The sequence below is a fragment of the Cololabis saira genome, chromosome 3 (genome assembly GCF_033807715.1).
Source record: "Cololabis saira isolate AMF1-May2022 chromosome 3, fColSai1.1, whole genome shotgun sequence".
In the NCBI taxonomy this organism is placed as follows: Eukaryota; Metazoa; Chordata; class Actinopteri; order Beloniformes; family Belonidae; genus Cololabis; species Cololabis saira.
Genome location: NC_084589.1, coordinates 53,854,980 through 53,871,086, shown reverse-complemented (window position 1 = coordinate 53,871,086; position 16,107 = coordinate 53,854,980). Strand labels below are relative to the sequence as shown.

The following is a 16,107-nucleotide window of genomic DNA, read 5'->3' as shown; positions in this document are numbered from 1 at the left end:
TCATGGTTCTGGTTCTGGTTCCTACCTCAGGGAGACGGACTGGACCTTGTCGACCTCGATCTTCCTCTTCAGAACCTCCCGGATCTGTCCCTTATCCGGGCCCGTCTTCACCTTCTCCCGACCAATCAGGTACAGGAACCGGGGGGTGAGGACCAGGTCCTGCTTGGTGGTCTGTGGAGAGAGAACCGGGTCAGAACCGGGTCAGAACCGGGTCAGAACCGGGTCAGAACCGGGGGGTGAGGACCAGGTCCTGCTTGGTGGTCTGTGGAGAGAGAACCGGGTCAGAACCGGGTCAGAACCGGGTCAGAACCGGGGGGTGAGGACCAGGTCCTGCTTGGTGGTGTCGAGACGCATTGTCATGCAAGTTCCAGTTTCCTGAAACCCCTGCAGGGGAACGACGCCGCGCAGGTTGCCCCAGCCTCATACCCCTGCAACCCCCGGCGTCCTGAATCCCTGCTGAGACAGGGACCCTGGAAGTGGCTTTGACTTCCAGCTCCTGCAGAGACGAGGAGTTGATCCACGGAGATGCCATATCATGGACTTCCTGACTCCTCAGGGGGTAGTCCCAAACTGAAAGATCACACCTGACTGTAAATTACTTTTTGTCTCTCACTTGGCTTGTTTATTCCTACCTTTTGTTGATTGAACTTCTTGTATAAAAACCCTGTCTCTCTGGGTTGGCACACCAACTCAGACCTGATCTGTGCTGGTCCTGCTCACCGCCGGCTGAATAAAAACTCACTATACCACGAGCGGACTTATGAACTGATTTTGATAAATTCCTCAACGGTGGTCTGTGGAGAGAGCAGAACCTGAGACCCGGTTCCTGCTGTGCAGGTTCTTCTCTGGACCCCAGAACCCTCAGGTTTCCCGTCTTTACCTTGAAGCGTCGGTTGAACTTGACGACGACGTCGGCGAAGTCGATTCTCTCCCGTCGGCCGACGAACTGCCGGATCTCGGGGTGGTTGTCGGTGCCGATGTAGTCGCCCACGAAGTTCCTGTTGATGCTGTTCCTGCGGCGCTGCTTCTGGTTCAGCAGGACGTCCGACGCTAAGAACAAGAACCTTTATAGAACTGTTCCAAAAACCTTTATAGAACTGTTCCAAAAACCTTTATAGAACTGTTCCAAAAACCTTTATAGAACTGTTCCTAACTCTGGAAACAAACGCTGCTTCTGGTTCAGCAGGACGTCGGAGGCTAATAACAAAAACCTTCATAAGAACTGTTCCTAACTCAAACAAAAACCTTTAGAAGAACTGTTCCTAACTCCAGACACAAACGAGTAAAATCTTTAGTTCTAACTCCAGAAACAAACGCTGCTTCTGGTTCAGCAGGACGTCAGACGCTGGAGACAAGAACCTTTAGAAGAACTGTTCCAAAAACCTTTACAAGAACTGTTCCAAAAACCTTTACAAGAACTGTTCCAAAAACCTTTACAAGAACTGTTCCAAAAACCTTTATAGAACTGTTCCAAAAACCTTTATAGAACTGTTCCAAAAACCTTTATAGAACTGTTCCTAACTCTGGAAACAAACGCTGCTTCCGGTTCAGCAGGACGTCGGAGGCTAAAGACACAAACGCTGACGAGTCAGACGACCTCAGACGGCAAGGACCGGGTTAGCGGCTGCGCCTCACCTTCCTCCCTCATCTTGACGTATTTGCGGACGGCGATGTGTTTGCGCCAAGCCTTCTGGATGAGCCGGGCGTAACCGTTGTACTTCCTCTCCCGCATCTCCTCCAGCAGGAACAGCTGCAGGAAACATTAACATGTTCTAGAAAACATCTAGAAAACATCTCCTCCAGCAGGAACAGGAAACATTAACATGTTCTAGAAAACATTAACATAAATCTGCAACAAATCTGAACTAGAAAACATCTCCTCCAGCAGGAACAGCTGCAGGAAACATTAACATGTTCTAGAAAACATTAACATAAATCTGCAACAAATCTGAACTAGAAAAAAACTCCTCCAGCAGGAAAAGCTGGAACAGCAAGAAAGACGATACGAAAAAATGCACGCACGCACAAAAGAACGCACAAAAAAAACGCACGTACGGGAAAACGCTTGCACGCACAAAAGAACGCACAAAAAACGCATGCACACAAAAAAACGCACGCACGCACGAAAGAACGCACAAAATAAACGCACGCACGCGAAAAAACACATGCACGCACGAAAAGAACGCACAAAAAACGCATGCACATGAAAAAAGGCACGCACGCACGAAAGAACGCACAAAATAAACGCACTCACATGAAAAAATGCATGCACGCACAAAAGAACACAAGAAAAAACCGCACGCACGCGAAAAAACGCATGCACGCACGAAAGAACGCACAAAATAAACGCACGCACGAAAAAAATGCACGCACGCACGAAAAAACGCACGCACGCACAAAAGAACGCACAAAATAAACACACGCACACGAAAAAACGCATGCACGCACAAAAGAATGCACGAAAAAAATGCACGCACACAAAAAAACGCATGCACGCACAAAAGAACGCACAAAAAACGCATGCACACGAAAAAACGCACGCACGCACGAAAGAACGCACAAAATAAACGCACGCACACGAAAAAGTGCATGCACGCACAAAAGAACGCACGAAAAAACCGCAGGCACGCGAAAAAACGCATGCACGCACGAAAGAACGCACAAAAAACGCACGCACACGAAAAAACGCATGCACGCACGAAAGAACGCACAAAATAAACGCACTCACACGAAAAAATGCATGCACGCACAAAAGAACGCACGAAAAAACCGCACGCACGCGAAAAAACGCATGCACGCACAAAAGAACGCACAAAATAAACGCACGCACGAAAAAAATGCACGCACGCACGCACAAAAGAACGCACAAAATAAACACACGCACACGAAAAAACGCATGCACGCACAAAAGAATGCACGAAAAAAATGCACGCACACAAAAAAACGCATGCACGCACAAAAGAACGCACAAAAAAAATGCACGGACACGAAAAAACGCATGCACGCATGAAAGAACGCACAAAATAAACGCACGCACGAAAAAAATGCACGCACGCACGCACAAAAGAACGCACAAAATAAACACACGCACACGAAAAAACGCATGCACGCACAAAAGAATGCACGAAAAAAATGCACGCACACAAAAAAACGCATGCACGCACAAAAGAACGCACAAAAAAAATGCACGGACACGAAAAAACGCATGCACGCATGAAAGAACGCACAAAAAAAACGCACCCACATGAAAAAACGCATGCACGCATGAAAGAACGCACAAAATAAACGCACGCACGAAAAAAATGCACGCACGCATGAAGGAACGCACGCAAAAACGCACGCAGACGAAAAAACGCACGCACGCATGAAGGAACGCACGCAAAAACACACGTACGGGAAAAAAGGCACGCACGCACGAAAGAACGCACAAAATAAACGCACTCACATGAAAAAATGCATGCACGCACAAAAGAACACAAGAAAAAACCGCACGCACGCGAAAAAACGCATGCACGCACGAAAGAACGCACAAAATAAACGCACGCACGAAAAAAATGCACGCACGCACGAAAAAACGCACGCACGCACAAAAGAACGCACAAAATAAACACACGCACACGAAAAAACGCATGCACGCACAAAAGAATGCACGAAAAAAATGCACGCACACAAAAAAACGCATGCACGCACAAAAGAACGCACAAAAAACGCATGCACACGAAAAAACGCACGCACGCACGAAAGAACGCACAAAATAAACGCACGCACACGAAAAAGTGCATGCACGCACAAAAGAACGCACGAAAAAACCGCAGGCACGCGAAAAAACGCATGCACGCACGAAAGAACGCACAAAAAACGCACGCACACGAAAAAACGCATGCACGCACGAAAGAACGCACAAAATAAACGCACTCACACGAAAAAATGCATGCACGCACAAAAGAACGCACGAAAAAACCGCACGCACGCGAAAAAACGCATGCACGCACAAAAGAACGCACAAAATAAACGCACGCACGAAAAAAATGCACGCACGCACGCACAAAAGAACGCACAAAATAAACACACGCACACGAAAAAACGCATGCACGCACAAAAGAATGCACGAAAAAAATGCACGCACACAAAAAAACGCATGCACGCACAAAAGAACGCACAAAAAAAATGCACGGACACGAAAAAACGCATGCACGCATGAAAGAACGCACAAAAAAACGCACCCACATGAAAAAACGCATGCACGCATGAAAGAACGCACAAAATAAACGCACGCACGAAAAAAATGCACGCACGCATGAAGGAACGCACGCAAAAACGCACGCAGACGAAAAAACGCACGCACGCATGAAGGAACGCACGCAAAAACACACGTACGGGAAAACGCTTGCACGCACAAAAGAACGCACAAAATAAACGCATGCACAGAAAAAATGCACACACGCATGAAAAAACGCACGCATGGAAAAACGCACGCACGCACAAAAGAACGCACAAAATAAACGCACTCACACGAAAAAATGCATGCACGCACAAAAGAACGCACGAAAAAACCGCACGCACGCGAAAAAACGCACAAAATAAACGCATGCACGGAAAAAATGCACGCACGCACGAAAAAACGCACGCACGCACAAAAAAGAACGCACAAAATAAACACACGCACACGAAAAAACGCATGCACGCACAAAAGAATGCACGAAAAAAATGCACGCACACAAAAAAACGCATGCACGCACAAAAGAACGCACAAAATAAACGCACTCACACGAAAAAACGCATGCATGCATGAAAGAACGCACAAAAAAAACGCACCCACACAAAAAAACGCATGCACGCTTGAAGGAACGCATGAATAAAAGCACGCACGAAACATGTCCTCCAGCAGGAACAGCTGGAACAGGAAACATTAACATGTTCTATCTGCGTTCAGGTTCCAGGACCAGATCTGGTTCCAGGACCAGATCTGACCCCCCAGGAACCTCTGATGGAGGATCAGGTTCCAGGTCCAGATCTGGTTCCAGGACCAGGATCTGGTTCCAGGACCAGGATCTGGTTCCAGGTCCAGGATCTGGTTCCAGGAGCCTCTGATCCGGGTCAGCTCTACCTACCGACTCCGGGGCCTTGATGAAGACCTTGTTCTTGCCCAGCTGGAACTGGTCCTGGTCCATGTGGACCGACTGCAGAAGGTGCAGGACGCCCTGGCGCTCGTCCCCCTTCCAGGTGGGCCAGGTCTCCCGGGTCAGGATGGCGTACCTGGAACCAGAGGGTTGGTTAGTCCAGCTGAGGAGGTCCTGGTCCAGGTCCTGGTCCTGGTTCTGGTTCCAGCAGGGACCAGGTCTCACCGGTGCAGGAACTTGTTGAAGGCTCTCCGGTAGGCGTATCCGGCCCGCCGGACCCGGATGTTCTCCCGGAGACCCAGGTACTCCACCTGGTGCTGGACCCGGCTCTCCTCCCAGTCCCGGGGACGCTTGGTCTCGTTGGGCTTGATGCAGCGGATGTAGTGGGGGGTGCACTTCATCAGGGTCTGGACCAGGACGTTAGCTTGTTTCTGGAGAGATAAATCACTTCATCAGAGTCTGGACCAGGACGTTAGCTTGTTTCTGGAGAGATAAATCATTTCATCAGAGTCTGGACCAGGACGTTAGCTTGTTTCTGGAGAGATAAATCACTTCATCAGAGTCTGGACCAGGACGTTAGCTTGTTTCTGGAGAGATAAATCACTTCATCAGGGTTTGGACCAGGACGTTAGCTTGTTTCTGGAGAGATAAATCACTTCATCAGGGTCTGGACCAGGACGTTAGCTTGTTTCTGGAGAGATAAATCATTTCATCAGAGTCTGGACCAGGACGTTAGCTTGTTTCTGGAGAGATAAATCATTTCATCAGGGTCTGGACCAGGACGTTAGCTTGTTTCTGGAGAAATGTCTTTTCCCTCCCTATGCTAAATTGATACACGGATTGGACCATGTGTCAAAGGGGGGGATGGTGAGTGAAATATGAAGACACTGGTTCACGAGGTGATCTGCTCCTCAAACAATGTGGGGAGGGGGTTAAAGGTGCCACAGGCGGTTCACTCCCCACCAGACAGACCGTTTCAGCATTTGCAGATGGATTTCATTGAACCTACACCCAGTGAAGGCAAAAAGTTTGTTTTGGTTATCGTTTGCATGTTTTCCCCACAACAAAACAGGACTCCGCTGCAGTGGAGAAGGTTTTGATGCACCTGATAATTCCCAGGTGGGGAGTTCCAGCAAACATCAGCTCAGACAATGACACTCCTTTTGTGAGTGCTGCACTGAAACAGGTTGGTGAGTACCGTATTGTCCCGAAATATAAGACGACCCCGATTATAAGACGAGCCTCTTTTTCAAGACTCAAGTTTGAAGAAAGACTTTTTGAACACCAAATTCAATTTCTATACAGAAAATAATTACAGTAAATCTGAAACAAATGATTATAACAATATATTGGAGAGAAAAAGCCTGTTATTTTGACTATTTGAAATCATTATCTTGAAGTTTGCATCATAACTTCTCCTCAGCTGCCGGTTCACCTGCCGAACTTCCACACACTTTTCTCCAGATTGTCGCTACGTTTCTCCACTTTCTGTTATCTCTTCTCTTATTTTCTTCTCTTTTCTTTCTTATACTATTTTTTATTTTTCTTCTTCGTGACAGGGGTTCCTTTGGCCTGGGGAGTTAAGTTCAGCATTCGCTTTAAAGATATCTGGCGCCATCTAGCGTTGTAAATGGGTATAACGTCTAGACCCCGAATGTAAGACGACCCCCACTTTTTCCGTCTTATTTCAATGCAGAAAACACCGTCTTATATTTAGGACAATACGGTATATGGGCACTGATATAAGACGACATTGCTCCTACCATCCGTCCTCCTGTGGCGCATGTGAAAGGGAAAATGGCTTTGAAAAACAAACTTGCTAAAGTGTGTGAGTCTACAAAACTGCCCTGGACCAAAGCGCTCCCCATTGTGCTGATGCACATGAGGGCTGCCAGAGAAGCAGAAATGGCCTGAGCCCCTTGAGATCCTGTTTGGGAGACCTCTAAACAGGGACTGGGCCCGTTAAGAGGCAGCTGCAAGAGACTGGCCTTTAAGAAGATGAAATGTTACGATATTGTGCAACCTTGTCGTTCTGTTCTGATATTCACAAACAGGTTAAGGTCGCCCTCCCCAAACCGGCAGAGACAAAACTCCATGACCTCGGAGTGGAGACTACATCGTGGTGAAAGACTTCAGACGTAAACACTGGAAAGCTCGGAGGTGGAACAAATGGCGCTTTTGCATTAGTACCACCTTAACTCGGTTCTACCCGTTTCGCGCTTTCGCACTAGGGCTGAGACGAGTAGAGCCGCTCCAAGTCGATACCTTTTTCTGTAACCATTTCAGTGAGGTTCTGAAAGCTTGCCGAGCAGGGACTATTTCTGACGTCATCACCCTCCGCGCCTCTGATTGGTCGGGGGGCGGGGCCGTCAGACGTTTGAATCAGGAAGCGGGAGTCAGAGCGAGGGGACTCGCGGCTCGCAGCGATTTTATTATAAAGCGCAAAACGTGTGTTTGGTGATCCAACTCTGAGGTGCAGATGTTCATAAACCTGGTGGCTGACGAGAGAATTAAAAAAGGGATGTAGACGGGCTGTTTTACTCTCAGCCGCTCGCGGCTCCAGCTGATTTCTGATCAGCGCTGACATGAACAAAGGTGTTGCGCAATCGAGTACGTCACAGCAGCTTCACCACAACCTGCCCGCTTCTCCCCTGGCAGTGCGAAAACACACGTGTGGAATCGTGCCGTGCCGCGCCGAGCAGAGCCGGGCTGATCCGATACTAGTGCAAAAGTGGCTAAACCGTTCCAAGTCTTCTGGTGACGGAGACAGCAGTCAAGGTTGCAGAGAGAGCCACGTGGATCCACACACACCTGCCTAGACGTCTAGAGAGATACTAGACGTCTAGAGAGATACTAGACAGACAGACAGACAGACAGACAGACAGACAGACAGACATGTGTGTATATATTTATCTCACCTTGATCTTGCTGCTAGCCGTGGACGGCCTCCCTCTCTTCTCGGCCTCCAGGTTCTCCGGAAACAGAGCTCTGATGAACGGACTGACACAAACACACCACAGATACCACTTTTAAAAACGTTTTAGACGTTTTAAAAAGCAACATTTACTCTGATTACTTACAACTCTACTCTGAGTACTCTGATTACTTACAACTCTACTCTGAGTACTCTGATTACTCACAACTCGCTGCTCTGCATCAGCTCGATGATGTCGTTGAACAAAACGTCTCTGTTCCGCTCACAGAACCCGCCCACATCGTAGGAGACCTGGACACAGGTGAGAGGGTGAATGGGTGAATGTGTGACCAGGTGAACGTGTGAACGGACCTTGCCGGCGTAGTGGTGCACCACGAAGCCCTTGTTCCAGCTGCTGAAGTGCTCGTGTGATCAGGTGAAAGTGTTAACAGGTTAAAGGGTGAATGTGTGACCAGGTGAACGTGTGAACGGACCTTGCCGGCGTAGTGGTGCACCACGAAGCCCTTGTTCCAGCTGCTGAAGTGCTCGTGTGATCAGGTGAAAGTGTTAACAGGTTAAAGGGTGACCAGGTGACCGGGTGAACGTGTGAATGTATGAACGTATGAACGTGTGAACGGACCTTGCCGGCGTAGTGGTGCACCACGAAGCCTTTGTTCCAGCTGCTGAAGTGCTCGTGGGAACCGATCTGTCCCTGCAGCTTCTGCAGCAGCGTCTGGTCGGCGCCCTCGCCCTTAGCGTGCATCGTAGCGCACACGTCGTCCAGGACGCTCATGATCCCAGGAGGATTCTGGGAAATCACACACAAGACGCTCATGACCCCAGGAGGATTCTGGGAAATCACACACAACATGCTCATGACCCCAGGAGGATTCTGGGAAATCACACACAATCATGACCCCAGGAGGATTCTGGGAAATCACACACAACATGCTCATGATCCCAGGAGGATTCTGGGAAATCACACACAATCATGACCCCAGGAGGATTCTGGGAAATCACACACACGCAGGAGGGTTGACGGTTCAGCTCCTTAAAGGCCGTGAGTCATTAATGTAAATTAGAAGCAGTAACGGGCCCAGGATGGATCCCTGTGGAACTCCAGAGAGAACACTTTAGTAGATGAGACACCGTTTACATCAACAACCTGCTCTCTATTATCCCGGTAACTGGTCATCGTCCTGGAGTCCACATGTATTGAGTTTTGGTTGAAAATATCAAATACTTTATCCGTTTCTTCCACCAACGACTCACCAGTTTGGACTCGATGAGGTCACAGACCACCTTGTTGTTGAAATACTCGATCGGTCTCCACTTGATTCCTTCCTGGACGTATTCATCCTGCAGAGAGACAATCAGCAAATACCTCCTTTAAATCACACTAATAATCACACAAATACCTCCTTAAAATCATACTAATACCTGCTTTAAATCACACTAATACCTGCTTTAAATCATACTAATACCTGCTTTAAATCACACTAATACCTGCTTTAAATCACACTAATACCTGCTTTAAATCACACTAATACCTCCTTTAAATCCCACTAATACTTCCTTAAAAATCACACAAATACCTGCTTTAAATTCACACAAATACCTGCTTTAAATCACACTAATACCTCCTTAAAATCACACAAATACCTGCTTTAAATCACACTAATACCTCCTTTAAATCACACTAATACCAGCTTAAAAATCACACAAATACCTGCTTTAAATCACACTAATACCTGCTTTAAATCACACTAATAGCTGCTTTAAATCACACTAATACCTGCTTTAAATCACACTAATACCTGCTTTAAATCACACAAATACCTGCTTTAAATCACACTAATACCTGCTTTAAATCACACTAATACCTCCTTTAAATCACACTAATACCTGCATTTATCTCTTATATATTTGTTTTTATATTTGTATTGTGTTGCACCAATCCCCATAACAAATTCCTCGTGTGAAAACTTGGCAATAAACCCCTTTCTGATTCTGATTCTTTAAATCACACTAAACAATCGTCTGCAAACTGATTCACCTCTGAAATGTAAAAGTAAATGTGTCTGGTCATTTTAGACTGGATTACTTCAGCTGTAAAAGTTACTTTTAGACTGGATTACTGCAGCTGTAAAAGTTACTTTTAGACTGGATTACTGCAGCTGGACGTCTGGACGTCTTCAAGCTAAAACACAACCCTAAACCAGACTCAGGTGAGATTAGCAGGAGAGCTCAGATCCGTCATCCACCTGACGACGTGGTGGTTGATTAATCATCAAAGATCTGGGTCCTAGGACCAGCATTAGAGTCTAGAACCCTGAAGCTCCCAGATCCGGTAGGAACCGGCTGGAAGAGGACAACGTCCCCCGGAGGAAGAGGACAACGTCCCCCGGCCCAGGGAGGAACCTCAGATTTAAACAGACCAACCTGTTCAGCCTTCAAGGTGAGCTCGATGAAAATCTGCTGCAGCTTCTCGTTGACGAAGTTGATGCAGAACTGTTCAAATCCATTTTTCTGGAAGAAAAAATAAAAAATAGTCAAGAGAAGATGAAGGAAATTATAGATTGGATGTGTTTGTGTTGTAAAGCCATTAACTTCTGTGCTCATCACAGATCGTCCTTAAAAACGCCAGCAAAGAGTTGCTGCTACCTTGGAACCGGAGCCAGTTCTTTTCCGTGGAATCAGAAAGCGCGGTTCCAAACTCAGCGCTAGCCTGTCTGATAGAACTTTATCACCCCTCTCCGGCAGAGCTTCAACCCCATCCCTGAGGAGGTGGGGGTCATGGAGGTGGGGGTCATGGAGGTGGGGGTCACGGAGTCTGTGTGGACCACGTTCCACGCCTCCATTGGCGAGCCAGCTGACCAAGGCTGTGGCCGCTAGGTTGTCGGTGCCTGTCCTGGCGTTAATCCCCGACCACGCTGCTGGGCTACAGTGGATCGGGAGTCCTATAGACCCCTTTGACCTGAGGGACTCCCGAGGCAGAATATAGGTGCCAGCAGGCCGGCAGAACAAAGGCTTCGGTGGTTGCCGAGGCAAGAACCCAGTGGTGGGAGGAGTGTGGAGATGCCGTGGACTCCTGGACAAGTTAAAGAGATTCTGGTCCCCCATCCGGTGGCCCAGGAGGGGGACCAGCATCCCCTATAGTGGGCATGCTGCGCTGCTGACGCTGAATAGGGACGTTGTGAGACGGTGGTGGGGGGGGGGGCTCCCCGAGGATGTTGAGAAGCTGGTCCCCTGGGTTAGGGTTAGGGTTACCGGCACCGGAGGGGGGGACCCACCGATGCCCCTGGGTGGTTTGGCACCAGAGGGGGGTGAGATCCACCCCGAGTTCCTTCACGCTCCGGAGGTTGTAGGGATTTGTTTTGTTGGAAACGACTGTGGTGTGGATATTGGGGATAGTGGGGGACATGGTGGGATATTGGGGATGTTGGGGATACTGGAGATATTGGGTATACTGGGGATACTGGGGATGTTGGGGATATTGGGGTTGTTGAACATACTGGGGATATTGGGGATACTGGGGATGTTGGGGATATTGGGGATGTTGAACATACTGGGGATGTTGGGGATATTGAGGTTGTTGAACATAGTGGGGATATTGGGGATATTGGGAATACTGGAGATGTTGGGGATATTGGAGATATTAGGGATGTTGGACATACTGGGGATACTGGAGATGTTGGGGATATTAGGGATGTTGGACATACTGGGGATACTGGAGATGTTGGGGATATTAGGGATGTTGGACATACTGGGGATACTGGAGATGTTGGGGATATTGGGGATACTGGAGATGTTGGGGATATTAGGGATGTTGGACATACTGGGGATACTGGAGATGTTGGGGATATTAGGGATGTTGGACATACTGGGGATACTGGAGATGTTGGGGATATTAGGGATGTTGGACATACTGGGGATACTGGAGATGTTGGGGATATTAGGGATGTTGGACATACTGGGGATACTGGAGATGTTGGGGATATTAGGGATGTTGGACATACTGGGGATACTGGAGATGTTGGGGATATTAGGGATGTTGGACATACTGGGGATACTGGAGATGTTGGGGATATTGGGGATACTGGAGATGTTGGGGATATTAGGGATGTTGGACATACTGGGGATACTGGAGATGTTGGGGATATTAGGGATGTTGGACATACTGGGGATACTGGAGATGTTGGGGATATTGGGGATGTTGGACATACTGGGGATACTGGAGATGTTGGACATACTGGGGATACTGGAGATGTTGGGGATATTAGGGATGTTGGACATACTCGGGATACTGGAGATGTTGGGGATATTGGAGATGTTGGGGATATTGGAGATGTTGGACATACTGGGGATGTTGGGGATGTTGGAGATGTTGAAGATGTTGGGGATATTAGGGATGTTGGACATACTGGGGATGTTGGAGATGTTGGAGATATTAGGGAGTATTGGGGGATGTTGGGGATATTGGAGATGTTGGGGATGTTGGACATACTGGGGATGTTGGGGATGTGGAGATATTGGGGATATTGGGGAGTATTGGGGGATGTTGGGGATATTGGAGATGTTGGACATACTGGGGATACTGGAGATGTTGGGGATATTGGAGATGTTGGGGATGTTGGACATACTGGGGATACTGGAGATGTTGGGGATATTGGAGATGTTGGGGATGTTGGACATACTGGGGATGTTGGAGATGTTGGAGATATTGGAGATATTGGGGATATTGGGGAGTATTGGGGGATGTTGGGGAGTATTGGGGGATGTTGGGGAGTATTGGGGGATGTTGGGGAATATTGGGGATATTGGGGGATGTTATGGATATTGGGGACTGTGCCTCTAGATTGGGGAGAGTACCACTCCTCTACCGGGGTGTGGTAGTCTAGTGGCTACAGAGGTGGTCTGGAGGATCCAGGTTCTGGTCTGGGGGATCCAGGTTCTGGTCTGGAGGTCCCAGGTTTAAGCCCCGGAATGACAAGCAAAATGAACCACCTTGGGTCCCTGAGCAAGGACTTAACCCTAATGCTAAAGTCGCTTTAGATACAAGTCTCTGCTAAATTAGCAGTAGCAGTAGCAGTAGCATTAGCAGTAGCATTAGCAGTAGCAGTAGCATTAGCAGTAGCAGTAGCAGTAGCATTAGCAGTAGCAGTAGCAGTAGCAGTAGCATAAGCAGTAGCATTAGCAGTAGCAGTAGCAGTAGCATTAGCAGTAGCATTAGCATTAGCAGTAGCATTAGCAGTAGCATTAGCAGTAGCAGTAGCATTAGCAGTAGCAGTAGCATTAGCAGTAGCATTAGCAGTAGCATTAGCAGTAGCAGTAGCATTAGCATTAGCAGTAGCAGTAACAGTAGCATTAGCAGTAGCAGTAGCATTAGCAGTAGCATTAGCAGTAGCAGTAGCATAAGCAGTAGCATTAGCAGTAGCAGTAGCATTAGCAGTAGCATTAGCAGTAGCATTAGCAGTAGCAGTAGCAGTAGCATTAGCAGTAGCATTAGATTTAAAGCAGGTGTTTGTACCTGGAAGATCTCGAAGCCGTAGATGTCCAGGACTCCGATGTTCAGCTCCTCCTGGTCCTTCTGCATGGCCTTGTTGATGCACTGCAGGGAGAACCAGAACCGGGTCAGACCCGGGTCAGAACCAGAACCGGGTCAGACCCAGACCCAGAGCCGGGTCACCTACGTCCACCAGGAAGTCGAAGAGCCGGGCGTACAGCGCCTTGGCCAGGGCGTCCCTGGTGAAAACGGCCTGCTCCGTGTTCAGGGTCACGGCGATGGACTCGGTCCGGCCGCCCCACTTGCTGTCCATAACCCGGCTGGTCAGTTTACTGCAGAGACCATCCTGGGAGATCCCCAGCAGGTAGGACGGGAACGCCAGGACTGGGGGACAGAGGACAGGGGGGTCAGACCAGGACTGGGGGGACAGGGAGGTCAGAGACCAGCAGGTAGGACGGGAACGCCAGGACTGGGGAAAAAAGTGGAAATGTCAAGAAAAAAGTGGAAATGTTGAGATTAATGTTGAAGTACAATTTGGAGAAAAAAGTCAAAATATCGTGAATAAAGTTGAAATGTTGAGAAAAAAGGCGAAATTTCAACTTTATTCACGAAATTTCGACTTTATTCAAAAGGAAGGAGAGGAGGGTCATGGGTCCGAGCATCAGTCAAACACCAGAACAACAACAACAACACACAACTCTACTCGAGCTCTCATAGACAAATGGTAGCAGCTCTCATAGACATGAATGGTAGCAGCTCTCATAGACATGAATGGTAGCAGCTCTCATAGACATGAATGGTAGCAGCTCTCATAGACATGAATGGTAGCAGCTCTCATAGACATGAATGGTAGCAGCTCTCATAGACATGAATGGTAGCAGCTCTCATAGACATGAATGGTAGCGACGCCTGTGACACTTTCAATGTGAATCCAGGGTTAGACACCTGACTCTCCCCCCAGCTGACCCCCCCCCCAGGTCAGAGGTCACATGACCCCCCCCCCTCTTACAGTCCTGGCTCTCCACCACGGCGTAGTTGTTCTCTTCCCTGAAGCTGATGTTCCCCAGGTGGAGAATTCCTGCCACCAGCTGCAGGACCGAGTCCTGCTCATCCCCCGAGAGACCCACCACCGCCATGGCCTCCTAGAGGGGGGACAGGGGGGGACAGGTGGTTAGACAGGGGGGGACAGAGTCCTGCTGGACCCCCGAGAGACCCACCACTGCCATGGCCTCCTAGAGGGGTGTTGGGCCACACCCAGTGATCATGTGGACTGTTATAAAGGTTTATGAACATTTTGTGAATGTATATTCAAACTTTGAAATCCTGGTCAACCCCCCCAGCCTGAAACCCGCTTTAATGTGCCTCCTAAAATGGCCGCTGCGCCATGAACTACAATCCCAGCATGCCTTGCGGGATGGGGCGGTGCCTGAGAGCGACGCGCACCCAATCCCGAGCGAGGCACTGATGACGTCACCGCAGCGCGCGGAAATACAAAACTCCGTGCTGCACCGAGATCTCTCTCTTCTCTTCAGCAAACGATCCGGGACGCGCTTTGCTGTCCAGCAGCTTTTAAGAGCTGTGGGGGGGGGGGGTTTCAAGGAGCCGTCGAGACCGGGCGCAAGATCCGATCCCAGAGCCCTGCGCTCTGGACTCTCTCCCTGTCTTAACTCCTTTCTTTTTCCTCTGAGCCCTGTCGTTCATTCAGGACGACCGCTCCGGGAGCCAAACCCCGCCAGGAGCTCCAGCCTTTGGACCGCGAGACCCTCCTGCTGCCCGGCGACACAACACGGGACGAGCCGACGTTCCGAAGGGAGGAACCGGCCCCCGTGCGCAGCGAGGCGGCGTGTTGAGGCCGCAGGACCAGTAGGAGCCGGGGTGAGATTGCTCCAGCAACTGTTGCTTTTCTTTGAAGTTAAGGAGCAGGAGAGAGGGACTGAGCGGCCGCTGAGACTGACGAATCCCCGCCAGAAGCGATCGGCGGGGGGATCAAAAGCCGACCCACGTGAGCCGGGAGACTGACGGGGAAATTCCTGCAGGACCGCGCCCGCAGGCGACGAAGCCTGCAGCTTCAGATCCGGACTCCCGAGGACGCGTGAGGCTGTGTTCTGGGCGATCAGTCACTGGTGTAGACCTGAATTTATGTTTAATGAAATTACTGTGTGCATATTACGGTTATTTGTTCATTTGGTGGCGCCGTTTCGCCAGTTGATCACAGTTTAAAACACCGGGAGTAACATCCGGTCTAGATTTGCGCGTGGCTTAAAGAGGGTTCTGCCATCTTTAAAAGACCACAGGAGCCCCGGCTTCTTTAAACACTGCAGCCACGTTTGAACTGTAGATGTTCGTTGATACCATGTTTATCATTACATTTGATTCTTTTCTTTTCATTCCATGCATTTAACCTTCATTTCATTTTTATTGATTGTTGTTTTTCTAGTTAGCTAATGGTGTTATAATAATGTAAGTGTGCCATCAGGATTTTATTTGGGGTGTTGCGTTTATCATCTTTTGACACTTGTATGTAAATAAATCCTGATTGATTTTTAATGAGTGGTTGTTATTTCATA

General features: G+C 48.7%; 1 protein-coding gene across 3 annotated transcripts in view; it reads right to left on the bottom strand.

Moving 5' to 3' along the window:
* Positions 1-16,107, bottom strand: part of myo1eb (myosin IEb) — a 38,996-nt gene that overhangs the window by 10,146 nt on the left and 12,743 nt on the right. For all 3 annotated transcript variants that reach the window (XM_061717822.1, XM_061717823.1, XM_061717824.1), the window contains 13 exons: positions 14,550-14,682; positions 13,728-13,924; positions 13,565-13,645; positions 10,477-10,563; positions 9,307-9,393; positions 8,675-8,842; positions 8,261-8,346; positions 8,039-8,120; positions 5,346-5,551; positions 5,112-5,256; positions 1,636-1,750; positions 881-1,050; positions 26-171 (listed from right to left, as the gene is read on the bottom strand). In XM_061717822.1, the coding sequence (XP_061573806.1) occupies positions 26-171; positions 881-1,050; positions 1,636-1,750; positions 5,112-5,256; positions 5,346-5,551; positions 8,039-8,120; positions 8,261-8,346; positions 8,675-8,842; positions 9,307-9,393; positions 10,477-10,563; positions 13,565-13,645; positions 13,728-13,924; positions 14,550-14,682 (1,703 nt within the window). The remainder of the gene's footprint in view (positions 1-25; positions 172-880; positions 1,051-1,635; positions 1,751-5,111; positions 5,257-5,345; positions 5,552-8,038; positions 8,121-8,260; positions 8,347-8,674; positions 8,843-9,306; positions 9,394-10,476; positions 10,564-13,564; positions 13,646-13,727; positions 13,925-14,549; positions 14,683-16,107) is intronic.